The sequence below is a fragment of the Notechis scutatus genome, chromosome 10, assembly GCF_049901735.1.
Source record: "Notechis scutatus isolate UNSWTSFEM ecotype Mainland chromosome 10, rNotScu1.2, whole genome shotgun sequence".
In the NCBI taxonomy this organism is placed as follows: domain Eukaryota; kingdom Metazoa; phylum Chordata; class Lepidosauria; order Squamata; family Elapidae; genus Notechis; species Notechis scutatus.
The window spans coordinates 9,661,540-9,682,161 of NC_142018.1; the positions used below are offsets into that span (position 1 = coordinate 9,661,540).

At 42.5% G+C, this 20,622-nt stretch overlaps 1 protein-coding gene across 1 annotated transcript in view; it reads left to right on the forward strand.

Moving 5' to 3' along the window:
• The first annotated feature begins 3,313 nt into the window (after nt 1–3,313).
• Nucleotides 3,314–20,622, forward strand: part of SH3BGRL (SH3 domain binding glutamate rich protein like) — a 30,153-nt gene continuing 12,844 nt past the window's right edge. Inside the window, exon 1 of the mRNA XM_026674664.2 lies at nt 3,314–3,542. Within this exon, the coding sequence (XP_026530449.1) occupies nt 3,498–3,542 (45 nt within the window). The 5' untranslated portion in view covers nt 3,314–3,497. The remainder of the gene's footprint in view (nt 3,543–20,622) is intronic.

A 20,622-nucleotide genomic window follows, 5' to 3' on the forward strand; every position in this document is an offset into this window, starting at 1 on the left:
GCACATTCACACTTAGTTCGGACCAGCAACATAAATACATACCTAAGTGCTGGGGGCCCCCCGGAAAAACTTATTCAGCAGGTCCTACCTCTCTCAGAATCATACCTTCCAAAAAGTGGTGGGATTCAATTGTTCTTTATACTACCGGTTTGTGGGTGTGGCTTGGTGGGCGTGGCAGGGGAAGGGTACCGTAAAGGCTCCAGTCAGAGGTGGTATTGGCCGGTTCTCCAAATTACTCCAAATTTCCTCTACCGGTTCTCCAGAACTGGTCAGAACTTGCTGAATAACACCTCTGCTTCCAAAAGACAGCCTGGGAGGCAGGCAGGATTGGAGCTTACCAACTTTTTGGGAGGGGGGGGGAGGTGCTGTTCCCAAAAGAAGGAGCACCATAGGGTCCTTAGTGCTCTCAGCTTGGTTGTTTTCTTGCAGACATTTCATGACCAAACCAGGTAACATCATCAGGGCACCCAAACTAGTTAACACCCATCAGGGCATCAGCACTGATGATGTTGCCTGGTTTGGTCATGAAATGTCTTCAAATTAATAATAATAATAATAATAATAATAATAATAATAATAATAATAATAATAATAATAAATAATAATAAATAATAATAATAAATAAATAAATAAATAAATAATAATAATAATAATAATAATAATAATAATAATAATAATAATAATAATAATAATAATAATAATAATAATAATAAAAGTTCAGAGAGCACCTAAGACCTCATCAGTCCTGAACTATATTCACTTCTATCAGGAGCAGTAACAGAGGGGAGACACACTTTCTGGCTTCTGCCAGATGATGGGACCTGACCCATGTCCATCTAGAAAAATGGAGAAAGTGATGATAACTACTAGCAGGAACCCTCAAGGTTTCCTAAAACAATCTTGGCCTTATGCCCTACTTGCCTTTCTTTGTAGAATTCCTACAATCCACTGAGATTGTAAGGTAGGTTATTTGTACCTGCTTATTGATACCTAAGCCCAGTGGTGGGATTCAATTTGTTTTTTACTACCGGTTCTGCAGGTGTAGCTTGGTGGGCGTGGCAGGGGAAGGATACTGTAAAATCCCCATTCTCTCCCCACCCCGCTAACCTGCTTTCCAGCTCCATTCTCCTGTGCAGGGCAACCAAAGGAGACCCAGCCGATCAGCTGGGACTCAATGGGAGGCGGAGAAGAGATGGGGTTGGCGGGGCCAGTCAGAGGTGGGATTTGCTGGTTCTCTGAACTACTCAAAGTTTCTGCGACCAATTCTCCAGAACTGTCAATACCACCTCTGCCTAAGCCATGTTTTTTTTTTCCACCTTGTTTTCCAGCTTTATGCAATATCCTAACCCAGTGTTTGTCCACCGTTTAAAACTTTAAGCAAGACTTCAACTCTGGGTATTGAAGTGCACACATCTGCCAAAGTTGAGAAACATTGCCCCAAACTACGAACACACAGACTGGGTTTGCGCAATGTGTGACGGGATTGGCTACTTTGTGTGTTCTGCAAATGGAGCTGTAGAGAAATAGACGGGAGACAAAAGTTGCTTCTTTATGTGGAAATAAAACAAAACCACAGGGAGTGAAGGAATGTCTCTTGGGATTACAATACACCAATTCTTGGTTACATCAAATTGTTCACTGACCAAAAGGCTGAAGATCCAGAAATGGAGCATGTGCTCTAGTGCAGCGTTTCTCAACCTTTAGACCACTTTAAGTTGTGTGCACACAACTCATGTTGGCTGTGGAATTCTGGGAGTTGAAGTCCACATATCTTAAAATGGCTAAGGTTGAGAAACATTGCCCTGTTGGTCTCTTGCAAAGGAGTAAGCAACTGAGAAGCCATAAACTTGCAGAAAATGTGATATCCTACACCTGCAATGCAAAAATTGGAACGCTGCAGATGATAGGTTATGCTGAGATTTTTTAAAATTAAATTTATATGCCGCCCATGTCGCTGTCTGAAGCAATTTAAGTTAACTATTATTTGTAGAGCAAGCCAATCGGTGTTCATACCATGCAGTAAAACCCACAATTACTGTACATGCAGCACTTTAAACCAATTTCAAAGATCTCGTTTGGATGTACTGAATTCTATGAATCATACCTCCGGATGAAGTACATGCCTGGGTGCCATCTTACGTGTGCAGTTTGTTGGACAGCACACACTTGATTTTACATGCTCTGAACAAAATACAAAACAAACTACATTAGTCTGGTATGCCAATCCAGTCAATGTTAACTTACTTACTTAAGGGTGAAATGAATCATGGTTTAATGCAGCATTTCTTAAAACGTGGTCCTAGGACCATCGGGATGCCCTAAGAACCTCTCAGGCCACCTCAAAATCAAAATTACTTGCCAAGCTCTGTTGCAAATAATGCAGCATTAAAATCCCTGCAGACAATCATCACTAGTGGCAGCAAAATCGTTCCATTTTATTATTTTAATATGATAAATATTGACCAACAGACCATATACAAACAAAAGCTCTTGCGGGATGGGGTCCCCTATAATTTTCCAAAGGGGGAAGCAAAAAGTTCAGGAAACACTAATTTAACCCCCAAAGCTCAAATTCAACTAGGCTTCGATTAGGCAAAGCCACAATAAACCAGGTGGTGTATATTTGGAGCATTTTGTCCTTGTAAGCTTGTCTCCCTCCTCCCCCCCCCCTCTTTCTGTATATGTATGTGTGTGTATACACACACACACACATATCTCCCTATCCCTATCTCTGGAGATTTTAAAGAAGAAATTGGACAACCGTTTGTCTGGAATGGTCTAAGGTTTCCTGCTTAAGCAGCGGGGGTTGGACTAGAAGACCTCCAAGGGCCATTCCAACTTTGTTGTTCTGTTTAGTCCAGCCCTTTCCCCAGCCAGGTGCCAACGGGGATGCTAATTCCGGAAGATGGGAATTGCAGCCTGGCAGGGCGGTTGGCTTGGTTCTCGGCCTGAAAGGGGCCAGGGTTGGACTAGAAGACCTCTAAAGTTCCCTTCCAACCTTGTTGTTCGGTTCTGTTGAGTCCAGCCCTTTCCCCAGCCTGGTTGTGTGAACGGGGAGGCGGGGGGATGCTAATTCCAGAAGATAGGAGTTGCAACCTGCCGCATCTCTCCAAAGGCGGGGCCGGCTGGCTTGGCTCTCGGCCTGGAAAGAGGCTGGGGTTGGAGCGCTGGCGAAGCGAATCCCTCCCTCTATCCCATCCGCCGTCTTCGCGGGTTTACTCCGGATCGCAGCCCCCGCTCCCTTTACGGGGGCTTCCTCCGCCCCGCCTTTTGCCACGGCGCGTTTAGGAGACTTGCTCCGCCCGAATCTTCCGGGCTGGGCAGATTGAGAGAGAGAGAGAGAGAGAGAGAAAGAGGCAGCGCGCGAGGCTCAGGAGGTGGAGCGCTCGGCCCGCTGGACCTCGCCCGGTTCTGCTCCGGTTCTCCAGCCTCCCCCCCGCTACCCCACCGTCGCTTGGCCTGTCTGGCGAGGAAGCGCCCTTGCTGGGTCTCCCAGGATGGTGATCAAAGTCTACATCGCCTCTTCCTCCGGCTCCACCAAGGTAAGGGGGACGCCGCCCCCGCCGCTGCCTCCCAACTTTCTTCGCCTTTGTTCCGGAGGAAAGTTGCAACGGCAGCCCCTCCCCCGCCCAGCCCCCTCCCCTCCCCGTAGAGAGAAGACCCCCTCCCGCGTGGAAAGAGCCCCCTTCCCTCCCTTCCCCTTTGCACCGACCCCTCCTCCCAATCCCCCAAATGAGAGCAGGGCTCAAGGTGAGCAAGGCTGGTGCTTTGTGGCTGCAGCCCCTTCACCTGGGACCTAATTCTCTCCCCCCCACACACACCCCACTTCCCACCTTGTGGCAGAGGGTTTCTGGGTTTGGGGCCATGGAGAAAAAATGTGCATGGTCAGCTCCCATGCATTGGAATGGAACTGGGAGCCTATCAGGGTAAAATGAATACAGGCTTGTCTTGCTAACTGAAGGTAGGAGGTGGTGCTTAGGATGTGGCTGTGGCCTCTTCGTTTCCATGAGCAGGCTGGATGGCTGGTCTCCTCTGTAGTAAGGCCCACCTGGTCAGTGCAGTTTACTCCTGGATAAATAAGAATGGCTTTGTGCCTTAGTTTCCCCCTCTGGATATAATAGTCCAGTATATCTTCATTGGATTGATGTCCTTTCCTGCTCAGGGCTGGACCGCAACCATTTCCCGTCTCCTAGGTCCTTGCTTGAGGCTTCACAACTGTGTGCAACCCTTTTTTTTAATTTAGAGAAAGCTTTGATCTAAACTAGCTTTCTGCTTGTCTGGAGAGCATCTGGCTCTGAAGATGTTCGGATTCTTTCTCTGTGCAAGAATTCTTTTTTCTTTTCTTTTCTTAGTGCCTTCTGGGCTCCGGTTGGTATTGCTATTGCTACATAAGAGCTGTAGTGGTATAGTGGTTAGAATACAGTGTTGCAGGCTAATTCTACCAGCTACCAGCAGTTCAATCCTGACCAGCTCAAACTTGACTCAGCCTTCCATCCTTCTGAGGTGGTAAAATGAGGACCCAGATTGGTTTGGGGGCAATATGGTGACTCTAAACTGCTTAGAGAGGGCTGTATATATACCACAAGTTTGCCTGGGAGGAATCAAGTTGCCAGCTTGTCATTTTCCTTGTTTGCACATTCACCTTAAAAAAGAAAAAAAGATTACTAACCAGAGATTATCTTAAACAATAAGCATCCATTTAATCCACTTAGCACCCTGCTTTCACCATTCCAAGCAAAGGTCCTGCTGTTTGAAACACAAAACTCTGGTTTTTGTTTTGATTCAAAGACAAAAGTGTTTGGTGCCCCCACCTCCCACCCCAAGTTGCTTTGCTGTTTGTTCCAAATTTTATTTTCACTTCGAGGTTTTCCCCAAGCATTCTGTCCCGCAGACTGGAGTGTTTTACAGATTTCTCACCTTTCCATTCTGTGTTTTCATCCAAAACGCCTCAGCTATAATTCAGTGAGTACATTAAGTGAGATCTCTGTGACTCAGCATTGATGAGGGACTTGCAAAGCTAGGGAAAGACCGAGGACTATTTCCCGAAAATGCACAGGGCTGACCAAAATACTGCATTGAGCAATAGGGTGATGTACTTAGGGGAGTGGGACGCGATGGCTCCCTGGCTAAGACGCTGAGCTTGTCAATCAGAAAGGTCGGCGGTTTGAATCCCTAGCGCCTCATAATGGAGTGAGCTCCCGTTACTTGTCCCAGCTTCTGCCAGCCTAGCAGTTCGAAAGCACGTAAAAAATGACAGTAGAAAAATAGGGACCACTTTGGTTGGAAGGTCACAGCGTTCTGTGCACCTTTGGCGTTTAGTCCTGCCGGCCACATGACCACGGAGACGTCTTCGGACAGCGCTGGCTCTCTTTGGCTTTGTAACGGAGATGAGCACCACCCTCTAGAGCCGGGAACAACTAGCATGTATGTGCGAGGGGAACCTTTACCTTTACCTTTTACTTAGGGGAGATCTTGATGCAGAAGCTCTGCTTGGTCATCAGACTTACTGAGTTGGTATTTGTCAATTGTCTGACTCACCTGATCTATCTCTCGGGGTCAGTAAGAGCAATGCTATGTGTGAATGACCTTGGGAGACAGGAGAGAGAGCTGCAGACTAGACAAGCAGCAAGCAAAAGACGCCCCTGGCCCACAGAAGGGGGAGAAGGCATGCGAAACATTTCAGAAAAGACCCTCACTGGTTTTCTGGAGAGTAAAAGGAAGGGAGGGAGAAGTGAATTCAGTCTTGCAAGAATCTGTTAATGTTACACTTAACAATAAAGATAAAGTTAGCACTCTCCTGTTTGTGCTTCTTGTCGAGACCATCTGGGCAGGACTATCGTCGCTAAGAAAATAAAGCGAGGAAAACCTTTGCAAAATCCCCGGTTCTTACACTTTAAAGAAAGCAATTGTGTGTTGTTGTTGGACAGACGTTTTAAAGGCCAACTGAAAATGGTAAATCAGCACCACCACGTTCTCACTTGAGAAACAAGCCTTAAAATGAATCTTGGGAGCTGCTTAATACTTTCTGGAGTCAATCGTTTTGAGTCACTCGGCCTCCTCTTGCGTTGGTGACCTTTTCCAAGTAGGGGGTTGACTCTTAAAAGTTCACATGGAAAACTCTTATTGAGCTGCAGCTTAGCTGAAGGCCTTGCGGAGGAGGTTTGAACTCACTGATGGGATTCAGCCAGTTTGCACCACTTCAGGAGAACTGGTTGTTAACTTTCTGAGCAGTTTGGAGAACTGTTTGTTGAAAGAAATCATTAGGGCAGAGAACCGGTTGTTAAATTATTAGAATCTCACCACTGTCTGAATTCCCAGAGGCTAACCTTTGCTCCAGGAAACCAACATAAAGGCCTTCGTGCTGAATTTCTCTTTGTGCATAATTACACACTTATTAGGTTCACACACAGAGTAGTACGCCGATGGATGCGTGCATGTGTGAATGTATCATGGGTGCTCTTACGAGTGGAGGGTTAGTGGGGAGACATCAGTGCTACTGCTTTAAAATGTAACCTGTTTGGGGCAAAGCCTATAATTACAAAAAGCTGTTTTTAAGCCAGGCTGAGACAATGGTATAGGCCAGGGGTCTCCAACAGAGGTGGTATTCAGCCAGTTCGGACTGGTTCCGGAGAACTGGTAGCAGAAATTTTGAGTAGTTCGGAGAACCGGCAAAAACCGCCTCTGACTGGCCCCACCAACCCCATCTCTTCTCTGCCTCCCGAGTCCCAGCTGATCGGCTGGGTCTTCTTTGGTTGCCCTGCCCAGGAGAATGGAGCTGGAAAGCAGGTTAGTGGGGTGGGGAGAGAATCGGGATTTTGCAGTATCCTTCCCCTGCCACGCCCACCAAGCCACTCACCAAGCCATGCCCTCAGAACCCGTAGTAAAAAAATTTGAATCCCACCACTGGTCTCCAACCTTGGCAACTTGAAGACTTGTGGACTTCAACTCCCAGTGTTCCTCAGCCAGAAAAGCTATAATACTTACCTGTATTATATATTTTTCTTTCTTTCCTCTTCAATTGATCACCATTCTGGGGCCAATGTACACGAGCGTATTTTTTCCCCTTTGGGAAGTGACCCATACGGTCATTAAATGAATCCAGTTTCCCTCTCATTGACTTCGCTTGTTGGAAGCCAATGGGAAAAGTTGGAAATGTGATGATCACATGGTCCTGGCTGCAACCATCATAAATAGAGGCTGGCTGTCAAGGGCCCCAGTTTTGATCGTGTGGCCGTAGGGATGCGGCAGTGGTTGTAGCTCTGAGAACCAGTCATAAGTCCCCTTTTTCTTTAGTGCTGTTGTAACTTTGAATGGTTGTAAATCAAGGGCTATCTAGAAGAGCCTGCAAATGGAATGGAACGGGACAACTTGCCACAACTCGCTGCAGCCAACTCTCCAGGACAATTTAACAATTCTATTTAATGATTTAAAATAAAATAAAAAATATTTAATGTTTTCATTCACATTTCATTCTAAGAGCCACAGTGGCGCAGAGTGCAGTACTGCAGGCGACTTCTGCTGCCTGCCGGCTGCCTGCAATTTGGCAGTTCAAATCTCACCAGGCTCAAGGTTGACTCAGCCTTCCATCCTTCTGAGGTGGGTAAAATGAGGACCCCGATTGTTGGGAGCAAGAGGCTGACTCTGTAAATTGCTTAGAGACGGCTGTAAAGCACTGTGAAGCGGTATATAAATCTAAGTGGTATTGCTATTGCTACATAAGAGCTGTAGTGGTATAGTGGTTAGAATACAGTGTTGCAGGCTAATTCTACCGGCTACCAGCAGTTCAATCCTGACCAGCTCAAGGTTGACTCAGCCTTCCACCCTTCTGAGGTGCTAAAATGAGGACCCAGATTGGTTTTGGGGCAATATGGTGACTCTAAACTGCTTAGAGAAGGCTGTATAAGCACGGTGAAGTGTGAATGAAATGTGAATGGCAAACATTAAATAAAGTATTTTTTATTTTATTTTAAATCATTAAATAGAATTGTTAAATTGTATAGGTCTATGTGCTATTGCTATTCTGTCTCTCCTTTTGCACCCTTTAATGTTTCTATTCCCCCATTTCTTTGATATTAGTCGAACTCTTGTCCCACAGTGAATTGTCCTGTGGCAAGTTAGCCGTAGCGATTTGTCTCGTAGCAAGTTGGCTGCAATGAATTGTCCTAAACCCAAAATGAACGCATGCCGAGGTTCCAGCTAGTGCAGATCTTCCTATTATTAGCCTGTAGAAGTCTGATTTTTTCCTTCTTTTCTGCAGAGACTGGCTTGGCCAGTCCTAGGTATTGCCTAGAAGAGAACATCGTAAGAGTCATTTACAGGCTGGATTCACACCCATCTGTTTCCTAGGGCCTCGGTGTGTTTTATGAACTCAAGCGTCATGGTTTGTGTACAGCGTGATTCATCGTTGATTGCAGGCCTGGATGGTTGGGGATCAAACTGAATATTTTTTGAGGACTGGAAATGTGCGGATGAGGCCTGAATGTCCAGTCTTCCTGATGTTAAGATTCTTTTCTTGGTTCTTTTAAATATTGCTTTTAGCTTTATTTTAGGCCTCGTACTAGTGGTTTTCAACCCAACCATTCATCTAGTGGCCATTAAAAGGTATTTATTTCTGGGAACAATTTTAAAGGGAGGGTAAAAAGATCAGTGGGTGAGATCAAGTGTAGTTGAAATGGTTAAGGGTCCAGATTAGCAACTTGTAGAAAGACGTTGAGTTCTAGACCTGCTTTGAGCACCAAGCCAGTTGGGTGACCTTGGGCCGGTCACTCACTCTCAGCCCTAGGAGGGAGTCAATGACAAGCCATTCCCCACCCCCCCCAAAAAAAAAACATTGCCAAGAAAAACTGCAGGGACTTGTTCAGACAGTCACTAAGAATAAGACAGGATTCAACAGAAGGTGGGGGAAAGGCTTAATCCAAGAGTTACCAACTCTTTAAGAGGTTTCCAGGTCTCTGGTTTGCTAATTATATGTTGGAAGTTCCTGCTTCATATGTTTTTGGTTGTATAAGTGAGTTTGGATTTGTGCACGTTGTAGTGAAAGTGGTTGTGCATGGCTAAATGGCTAAAATCTGCCTTGAGCCTGCCTTTTAATGATCATACAAGACAGGAAATCTAATCATGGCACTACTGGATAGCATGAAAGTCTATGAGAGGATGGATGTCATCTTTAAAAGGATGGGTTAGATTTGTATAATAAGTTATAATTGGCAACATCTGTTGTTCCAAACCAAGCTGGAAAATTCAACTGAAAAAGAAAAGCATAGCGAGCGGTCTTTAGGGAGACATAATTCTTTAATTCTGTGGTTTCCGGGCAAGCTTCACCAAGCAGACTTTCTGAGAACCACCTTAAAAACATGAACTTGTCAATTGTTACTGTAGGAAGACTCAGAATCAGTGGCGTTTTAATGGCACAAACAAGTGGAAAGAAAAGTTTGTGTTTCAACCAAACAGCTGCTAGAACATCAACGAAAGGAAATGGGCGGAAAGGTGAATGAAGCTAGCTGGAATATCTTACAGAGGGTCTTTTGGTCGTCTTAAGGACTAGCACAGGGGTCGCCAACCTTTTGGACCTCAGGGACCACCAAACTCATAATTTTAAACCCCAGGAACCACTAACTGGTTCTGTGGGCATGGCCTAATTTGTGGGTGTGGCTTGGTGGTCATGTGACTGGCTGGGCATGGCTTGTATGTAAATATTATAAATATTTATATAAATATTGATTTTTTTTTTACAAAAAAGAGCAACTTTTACCCAAAATCAGGCAAAGCAGGCAGGCAGATTGAGTTGCTCACAGAATCACAGATTCATTCGGAGATCTGTCTATCTGCCATCGGCTAGGTCAGTCTGTCACATAAAATTTGCTTGCAAGCAAACTCACAAAATTAACTCGCAACACACCATGTATGTAAATATTGAATTTTTTTTATTTAAAAAAGAGCAATTTTTACCCCAAATCAGGCAAAGTAGGCAAGCAGATTGAGTTGCTCACAGAATCATTCAGTGATCTATCTGCCATCGGCTAGGTCAGTCTGTCACATAAAATTTCCTTGCCATGAGTCTGCACTGAGTAATAGAACCTTCAGTCCTAAGGGAGGTTCGGCTGTGCTTAAAAGCAGAGCCAAAGATCTAAAGACTAGCTAGAAAGCAAAAAATCCAACCATTTCCTGCTTCCTTGCTAATCTAAATCTCCTGGCACAGCAGAACAGCTGATGGTCAGAAAAAAGAAAAATAGCAATTTAGTAGGCAAGTTTTCTGGGTAAGGAGTGAGTGGGCAGGGAGGGTTCCTGCGAGCCATGTGGGCGGTGCAGCCTTGTGTTTCTGCACAGCCTGGATTAATTGCTTTGGGGGGGCTGCTCTGGGGGTGAGATTTCTCTGTGGCCCACCAAAAAAATTTTGGGGCCCACCAGTGGGCCGTGGCCACCCGGTTGGCGACCACTGGACTAGCAAGTTAATTTTTAACTGCAGAAAAAACAATTACTACCAACCTGCCTTCAATCGAGGACCTGTGTACTGCATGAGTCAAAAAGAAAATATCTACAGACCCCTCACATCCTGGACATAAACTGTTTCAATTCCTTCCCTCAAAACGATGCTATAGAGCACTGCATATCAGAACAACTAGACACAAGGACAGTTTTTTCCCAAACGCCATCACTCTTCTAAACAAATAATTTCCTCAACACTGTTCAACTATTACACAGTCTGCACTACTATTACTGTTAATCTTCTCATCACTCCTTATCACCCATCCCTTCCCACTTGTGACTGTATGACTGTAACTTTGTCAGATGTATCCTTACGAATTATATGGACTGTTTCCTAGTATGATTTGATTGCTTGTTGTACCCTATGACTATTATTAAGTGTTGTACCTGATGATTCTTGACGAATGTATCTTTTCTTTTATGTATACTGGGAATATTTACACCAAGACAAATTCCTTGTGTGTCCAATCACACTTGGCCAATAAAGCTATTCTATTATGTTCTGTTCTATTCTATTCTATTCTATTCTATTCTATTCTATTCTATTCTATTCCATTCCATTCCATTCCATTCCATTCCATTCCATTCCATTCTCTATTCTATTCTATTCTCTACTCTTCTCTACTCTTCTCTACTCTATTCTATTCTATTCTATTCCATTCTATCCTCTATTCCATTCCATTCCATTCCATTCCATTCCATTCCATTCCATTCTATTCTATTCTATTCTATTCTATTCTATTCTATTCTATTCTATTCTATTCTATTCTATTCTATGGGACAACCAAGGCTTCTGTAGTTATGCCAGTTTTAATTTTTGAATGGGATATTGGTTGAATGGAAGCTCCGTTGCCAAAAAAGAAAAAAGAAAAAAGAAGATTCATTTTGAATGATTCTGGCTGTTGATCTTTGAACTGTGGTTGGCAAGTGTGAGATGTTTAAATGCCTTTAAAAATAATAGAGGAAAAATGTGAATCAAACAGTTTTAGGGATGTTCAGCAGAGCTCAGCAGGCAAGCTATGGCTCTTCCCACCTCTCTCCTCAGTTTCCTTGCTGAACCTTTAGCAGTTAATGGATAACCATGTTAGTTGCTGCTGCCCTCCAGCCACTGGAGAGGTTGCCTCTGTGTTTATTTTGGACTATACAAAAGCCATTTTCAGAGCTGTAAAAGTCAAACATTGTTTGGCTGATTTCATAGCCTGCCAAGAAGCTGGGTCTTTCCTACTGAAAGGCAGTAATTGGGTGGCCTCTCGAATCACTGCTGGCCTGCTGCTTTCTGAAGGAGCTCAAACTACGACCATAAGGCATTCTTTTCAGATTTTGATCACGTTGCTTTTTCGCTGGGTGCGTTGCCAACTGAAGTTAGTGGCTAGCATCCAATTCCCCCCCCTCCCCCCAACTCACATTTTCACATTGATTCTGTTCAAAGGAGGTTTCAGTTTTAGCAAACTGGAGCTGCTGCACTCAAGAGAGATAAATATCAGACTTGTATCAGAGTAGGTCTAAAATGGGGACGTCACTTTTGGTGCCTGCAGAGTTAGGATTGACGGGTTTCCAGATCTTAATGTTACAGGCTTTGGTGTGAAAGTAGTCATGGCACTGAAAATCCTACAGGAGAAAGCTGAAATTTTGAGGGGCTGCCACAGAGGGGAGGAAGGGGTCAAGCTATTTTCCAAGGCACCTGAAGGCCAGACAAGGAATAATGGATGGAAACTGATCAAGGAGAGATTCAACCTGGAAATAAGGAGGAATTTTTCTGACAGGGAGAACAATCAACCCATGGAACAGAAGTTGCCTTCGGAAGTTGTGGGAGCTTCATCCCTGGAGGCTTTCGAGAAGATTTGGTTGTTTTCTTGCAGAATGCAGATTTTCTTTACTCAAGTAACATCACCAGCGCTAGTGAGTGTTTATATACAGTAGATCTCAAGATTGGACATTAAATCAAGAAAGATTTCAGTGACAAGAGTGGTCAATGCCTGGAATACGCTACCTGACTCTGTGGTTTCTTCCCCAAACCCCAAAAAACTTTAACCTTGGACAGTCCACTACCCGATTTATTCAAGAGAATTAAACATAGCATCCACCTTCAAAAATAATACACATTTGATTAGCAGTTCCAGGAGAGTAAATCTGGAGTGCAAAAGAGTAAACCTACAGAGCTTCCTAACTTTTTTACTGAGATCAAAAAATGTATAATCTGCTTTGGTTTGGCAGCTATATTTGTTGTTTATTCTTGCTGTGACTGCCAAAATGGGTGGCTTCAACATTTTTAGACTCTCCCCCCTCCCTCCCTCCCTCCCCCTCTGCTCTCTCCTCTCAGCCCTCTCTCTCTTTCTCTCTCTCTCTCCTCTCTTTCTCTCACTCCTCTCTCTTTTTCTCTCTTTCTTTTTCTCTCTCTCTCTCTCTCTCTCTCTCTCTCTCTCTCCTGTCTCCCTCCCTCCCTCTCCCTCCCTCCCTCCTCTACATTTCTATCTCTCTCTGTCTGTCTATCTATCTATCTATCTATCTATCTATCTATCTATCTATCTATCTATCTATCATCTATCTATCTATCTATCTATCTCTATGTCTGTGTTTTTGTGGAGGAGAGTAAGTAGGAGTTAAGCAGCAGAATAAACTTGCTAAATTTTGCAGAGCTTTAAAATACCCGTTTGCTCCTTAAAACCCATTTCCAAAAACTAGACATTTGTTCTGGGTTTGTGGATTGTAAAGGTCATTTGCTAGTGTTTCTGCATGCACTAAATGCATTTGGGATATAATCCTAGATTTAGACTCTCACCCAGCTGTGACTTTTTGTGGATGACTTTGGGAAAAACAACATTTTCTCTTTGCTCTGATTTATTATTTCCAGAACTCACAGTGGTAGCAATCTCCATCACAGGATTATGGAGATTAAAAAAAAAGATACAAAGAAACCCATGTAGAGATTTTTATAAACAAGTAGCAGAATCCCATCATAGCATTTTGCGCTACAGTGACTCATACAAACACACATATGCACAGACAAAGATCAACAGATTTGAGAACAGTTGGAGTATTGTTTTAAATTGTCAGCCCTACTCAGAAGGGTGGGAGGCAAACAATGCGCTTTGTTTACAGGGAAACATTTTACCTACACCTATCATTCAAGTAAACTTGAAGAAAGATCGCAATATTTTCTTCAAATAAATGTCCCGTACAAACTGGTTGCACTGCTGCTAAAGGATTTTTCCTTAGTCTGGTGTCTGGTTAAGGTGCATAAAACTGCCATTTTGGAGGCCCTTTTAGACATCTTTAGAATCCTTCCTAATTTTTTCACGTTTCTAGATTTCCTTCTGTTTTTCAAATTTCAACTGCTTCAAGCTTCACCCTGTCTTACGAGCTGTAAAATTCACGGCCTAAAACTTGAATTATATACTGTTGGCTTCTCAGTCCACCACTGCTGGCTTGTCAGCCTTCCTGGTGTTTGCAGCTTGAAACTACGTCAAATGGGAGGCCCAATTGAGCAAATCCAGCTGCTGTTAGTTTATACCGTCGTGTCAAGTTTTCAGAAGCAGAGCGATTTTTCAGTCTAGGTGGCTGGGATGGCGCACTGATCTTTTCTCCATTTCTTTTCTTTCCTGTCCTTGAGTCAGTAAAAGGTTATTTTCAGAGCTTCCTGGAGAAATGTTAGGAGTTTTCCTAATGCCTACTGGAGAAATAGGAATCCCGGTAATGTTAATAGATCCTTGGCTTTTCTCATTTATGATCCTTGGCTCTGCTCTTTGAAATTCAGGCCTGGGAATAATAAATAGCCTTGTATGCCGAGATTGCGATTCAGATGTGAAAAACGGAAGGAGACTTTGATTCCCAAAATGGACGACGAATGGCTGCAAAAGTGAATGGAGTTAGCAGAAATGGCCACATTGGCTGCTTGGATTAAAAAAAAAATAACCCACAGCTAATTTTGTTTCTACTTGGAAACTGCTTTTGGACTTTGTCCTTGTGATGGGAAAAATATATATATGAAACTTTGACTTCGGATTTTGCTAGTTAGGTATGTGTGATGTTATGGAAATGGCTAGTACATATTATTATTTTATAAAAGTAAAAGGCTGAGGTCGTAATTTATTGCCTTACTCTACAGCATTAAAATGAGTCAGAAGTCAATGGTTTTTTTTCCCATTTTCCTTCTGCCCTGCCCTTTTTTCTCTTCCCCTTTTCCCTCTCTATTTTTCCCTTAACTTTATTTTTCTTCGCATGTTTTGTATTTTATATTTTGTTAAACCAATAAAATTTTTGTTGGAAGAAATATCTACCTGGTTCAGTTCCAAGCTGGGAGAAAGGCACTGGAGACAAAAATGGAGGCTGGAGGCTGATTGGAAAAACGGTTTAATGATGAAGCAGAACCACATAGGTTTATGCTTCTGGGCAGCTGACCACGTGGAGTTGAGAGTGAGGGGTTTCTAATATTTTCTGTTGGGCTTTGGATTTGAACTTTCTGTTCCTGTGCAAGAACATGTATTCTATTGGCTGCTGTCAGACTCCCATGGGGCCATGTACAAGTCCTAGGAGTTTGTCTAAGCTAAGTTTGCTTGAAGTTTGGTCTGCTAATGCAATGAAGGGGCTTGTTGGGCAATAGCTATTGTGGCTGAGGGCTAATCCTACCTTTGTTCGGACCTTGATGGAGGGAATTTTTGCCTATGAATAGAGCTACCTAGATCTCAGGAAGCTCTTTATCTCTTAAATGCTGACATCTGCTGAGGGCCATCAAGAAAGGTGGGGCCTGCTTTCTGTCTCCAAGAGCATGTTTCTTGATTTATCATCCAGAGAAATATAATATTCTGCCTTTTTAAATATTTCCTAAAATATTTCATTCTTCTTGGAGAGGGGTAGATGCTAATACCAGTGGTGGTATTCTACCGGTTTGGCCTGGTTCGGGTGAACCGGTAGTTAAAAATGCTACCGTTTGGGCAAACCGGTAGTAAAAAAACAGCTAGTGGTTTGGCCAAACTGCTATTTCTTTCTTTCTTTTTTTCCTCCCGATGATCAGCTGTTTTGACAAAGCTGTGCTGAAATCCCCCTTGCTGTCTTATTCCTTGGGCTGGAGGCTTCCTTGAGGCCCAGGAGGCAATAAAAACGCAGCGTGGGGGGTGCTGCAAAAAAGGCCATACCTGCCCAGTCCCATGGCCACGCCCACAGAACCAGTAGTAAAAATATTTGCATCCCACCCCTGGTGCTAACTTTCTACAACTTGTAATCTCCAATTTGGATGTGAAGTGCAACCTGCTGGCACCTTAGAAGAGCTAATGGGTGAATTTGGGCCAGGCCCAGTAGTGGGGTTCAAATTTTTTTACTACCGGTTCTGTAGGCGTGGCTTGGTGGAGATGGCTTGGTGGGCATGGCAGGGGAAGGTTACTGCAAAATCTCCAATCAGAGGTGGTATTTGCCGGTTCTCCAAACTACTCAAAATTTCTGCTACCAGTTCTCCAGAACTGGTCAGAACCTGCTGAATCCCACCTTTGGCCAGGCCAGTTCAAAGTAAAAGTGGCAGTTGACATGAAGAGATGTTCCTCCAAAAAGAAATAGCCCTTGTTTAGTGACCAAACTTGACACTGGAAACTTAACTCATTAAATGAAGCAGTCTCTTAATTAAAAAAAAAAAAAAACGAAGCAGAGAACCCAGAGTGCATTAGTGGAAAGGCCTGGAGCGTAATGATTTTTGTTGATAAATAATTGTCTCTTGTCTGCATAAGGATTACTTGAGAAATTAAAGAGATGTTTTACCTCTCTGTGCATTGTGTTTTATATTTCCTGCCTTCTGAAGGAAGCCTTATATGTTGTTGGAACAGCTTAGTTGATGGATGCACAGATTTGACAGAGCTTCTCCAGGCTGCTTCATTTGCCAAATTACTGAACAGTATCAACAGTATCAAAGCAGAAATATCCTGATTGCCTTTTCTGGATCTGGATACAGCCTTTGAATAAATTCTGTGTCCAATCTGAGAAGAGATGCCGCTTTAGAAGAGCCACCCCCCCTCCCCCAATATCCATCTCTGCAGATTTTTTTTTCTCCCCCTTAGAGACTGGATGTATGCATTTCCCCTTTTTCCCTTTGACCCAAGGCATACTCTTGTCTCCCTCTTGTGTCCCTGATTCAATATCCCTGATGCTTCTGTAGATGCTATTGCCTTATATATGACTCTTGGGTTTGTTCGCTTGGTTTTTTTTTGCTTAATGCAACCTTAAAAGAAGTCTTGAGCACTTAGTAATAATTATCCATTTCCCAAAATAGGTTGTGTATTATCAGGCCTCCTACAATGCCGAGCAGTAAGTTGGGTGAATGTTTGCAGCTTTATGCCAGTGATTTTCCAGTGTTCCTTCAATGCCCTGAGCTCTTAAGGAAAGACCCCTACTTGGGATAGCAATAGCAACAGCACTTAGACTTATATGTCACTCTGTAGGGCTTTACTGCCCCTTTCTAAACAGTTTACAGAATCAGTGTATTGTTCCCAACAATCTGGGTCCACATTTTAGCAATCCCAGAAGGATGGAAGGCTGAGTCAACCTAGGGCCAGACAGAATTGAACTCCTGGATGTAGGCAGAGTTAGTCTGCAATATGTAGCAGCACCCAGTTAGCAAGATGGCTGGAAATCCTTGAGAAACAGATAGATGAGCTTCTTATGGCCCTTAAAAACAAAAAAAAAAAGATTTCAGCCTTTACTTAATTGACGCATCATGCCAAACTGTGGTTTCCATTAACCATGACTTAGAACCTAAACTACGCAGTCTATATTGAGAGAGACAAAACTGGTGGAGATCTGCTTAGTAAGATTTTGGTCTGGTTGACCAAATACACCAAGCTTTGAAGATGCTGGATTTGGAGCAGGAGACTCATGTTGAAAGCTCCTCTTGAGCACACAGGTCAATTTCTGTTAATCCTACCTTCCTTACAAAGAGATTGTGAAGATAAAGAAAGGACATCATCTCTGTCCACCAAATTTTTACCTTTGTGGTGCAGAATAGAGGAAGGATAATTTGGCGTCCTACTTTAAGTATCTATTCTGCTACTATCGTGTACCTTATTATGTGACTGGCTTAATTTTGGCTTAGTGTGTTGTGGGAAACTATCCAAATCAGGGTTATCTGATAAATCATTATTAAGCATATGATATGATGATATCATAGTGCCTCCTTACTTATTTGGATAGTTTCACAAGTTGCATTCCCGCAGAGAAACAATCTTTGAAAGTCGAGTTACAGCTGGACTCAAAGCTTGTCAATGCAAATGATAACTATATTAGTGATATTCACACAACAGTAAATCAGGGTCTTTTGCCTTGATTGCTGATCAAGCTATTATAATAATACAGTTTGCCCCAACATGAATTCCAAAATAAGCAAACCCTGTTATGGTTTAGTGCAATGTGTGAAATCTGCGATTGGATCAAGCAACGGTCAAACTTGTTGAACAAGTTTATTATGATTTCTGGATTGAACCAACTTGACAAGATCCAATAAATATATTTCTCATGAATGAATGCAAAATATATATGTCCCAGGATAATGTTGCAAGGTCCAATCTGGCTTGGCTCCCCAGGACCAGAAGATGCACACATTCCGGTAGACCCAAGTTCCTTGAGGGTGGGCTCCAGCACTAGTCTGAAAGCTCAGAAGACTAAACTTCTGGTCCAGATTGGATCCTGCAAATGTTTTTCTTTCCATCTTTATTCTGAAGAAGTTGGAGAAGTGGAGAAGAAAATCCAGATCCCAAATCCGATCAAGCAAAGAGCCAATGTTTTTTTTTTTTCATGGCCTTATTTTAAGCAAGATACCAATACTTGGATTGATGCTGATGTCCTAGTGGTTGACTTGGATCAGTTTGTGGCCAACTTTAGATTAGTTCTCTCTCTTAACCTTTCAGAAGATGATTAAAGCTTGCTCATCTTTGGAGGGAATCCTTGGTACTGGCCTTCTGTTGCCATCTCTTGGCGTTGTAATTCTACTATTTGGCATATATTATTTGGCACTAGATTTTTGAAACTGAGCTGCCTAGAATCTTTCGAGTAGGGTGACACACAAATATCTCGTTGGTGTTTCCTCCCCCCCACACACATACAATGGACCTGATTAAACCTTTTTATGGTTTGGATGACAGTAGATACTATCATTAATTGAGCTGGTTTGGATAAAGCAAGCTGCTGCTTCTTGTCTTACAATTAAAAGAAGGAATTGCTCTATACTGCCATATAGATGATCTATTACGCAATGCTAAATTTGCTATATGTTCCAGAATGTAGCTCCATGTTAGCTTATTCAACTAAAAACTGATTTTGGGAAGGATCTTAACTCTACATTGGTAACATAAGAGTATTATGGTTCTGTTTTATTATTTTGTTTTAAATCTGTTTTGAATCTACTAAATTCAGTGGTTGCTAAATTAAAAAGCAAAAACACTCACACTACCCCAAAATACTATTTTTGGGGGAGAACCAGAATTGGCTTGTGATTTATCAAGACTTTGTCTCCAGTTTCTCACAATGGAATTTTCTGTGACCTGTGAGCCTGATAGACCTGTTTATTAAACTTTTTAAAAGATTTTTTTAGGGAGGATCAGAACTTTTAAAGTTAATAGGCTGTTGAATATATTATTTTGGAGTTTCCAAGAAACCTAAAATTAAATGCACTGTCTTAGAAAAATGTAAAGGATCTCAGTTCCATATTGGGATGCGTTTGTTTAGGCTACAGTCTACATCACCAATGTAGTTAATTCATGAATAGATGAAGCATATCAAGAACCTGGTTGGATTAAACCAAAAGACTATCTAGTCCAGCATTCATCCACAGTGGCCAATAAAAGTTTGTCCAGTAAATGCTGCAACAACTTCAAAATTTAGAGCAGGGGTCTTCAAACTTGACCGCTTTAAGACTTGTGGACTTCAACTCCCAGAATTCCTCCTCCAGTCATGTTAGCTCAGGAATTCTGGGAGTTGAAGACCACAAGTCTTAAACTTGTCAAGTTTGAAGACCCTTGTTGTAAAATACAAAATAAATAGGAAAACAGCAGGGAGGGAAAGGGGAAGGAGAAGTAAAAAAAGATAGGGAAAAGAAAAAGAAGCATTGATTTAGGATTCTCTCTGTTACAGTAAAATAAGGCATTAGCATCAAATCACAGCCTTTTGCTTTTCCATAATAATATGAACAATCCATTTCTATAAAGATCTATCAGTCTAATCGGTAAAACCCAAAGTCAGAATTTCGTTCTTTTCCACCTCAAGCACAAAGTTCAGAAGCAGTTTCCATGTGGAAACAAAAGTGCTTATATTCTTTTCTTTAATCAAAATAGTCAGTTTTGCCAACTCCCTCAATTTCTCCAACCATTCTTCCGTGGTAGATATCAAAGTGTTCTTTCATTTTTGCACATATAATAGTCTTTCTGGAATCAACATATATAATAACAAAGTTCCAAATTTTTTTCTCTAGTTTTTTTTTCCATTAAGCCCAAAAGGAAAAGTTCTGGTTTCCATTTTTATCTCCATTTTCAATATTTTTAGTTAAAATATGAACCGTACTCCAGTGTTTTTTTTTGACTCTATCACATGTCCATCATAGATGATTAAAAAGCCCCCTCTTTATTTTTACATTTCCAGCAGTCTTAATATGAATGGATTTAAATGTTAATCCAAGTCAGCTTTTGCCCCAGTGCCGTTGATTTGAACCTTACCTGCATTCCTGGCCCGTAAACCTTTGTACACCGTTAACAGAAATATAGATTCCTTAGATTTTTGTGTGCTTTGCTTACAGCCAGGTGCGAGAAATGTTTACCCAACACCGGGAAGTCAAGAACTTCCAAAAAGTTCATGCCCAAATAGCCTAGCCTTGGCTAAATTAAAGCAGATTCTTTTAATTCCAAAGAGTTCCTTGTGATTTAATGACCATCAGGTATAACAGTTGCTGGCCATGGATGTTATGCCTCTTTTGGAGCAGGAGGTGGAAAGCTTCTTGGTTGTTTTTTGGGGTGGGTGGGTGGGTTTGCAGCCTACTGGTTGGCTTTATGTCACCCTAACTGCTTCTCTTGTCTTCTCCTCTGAAACCACCGAGTTCTCAGCTGCGCTCTTGCTGGGTGCACTTTCAATCTGGAGCAGTAAGCACATTCCTAGTGTTCTTTTAAATGTCAA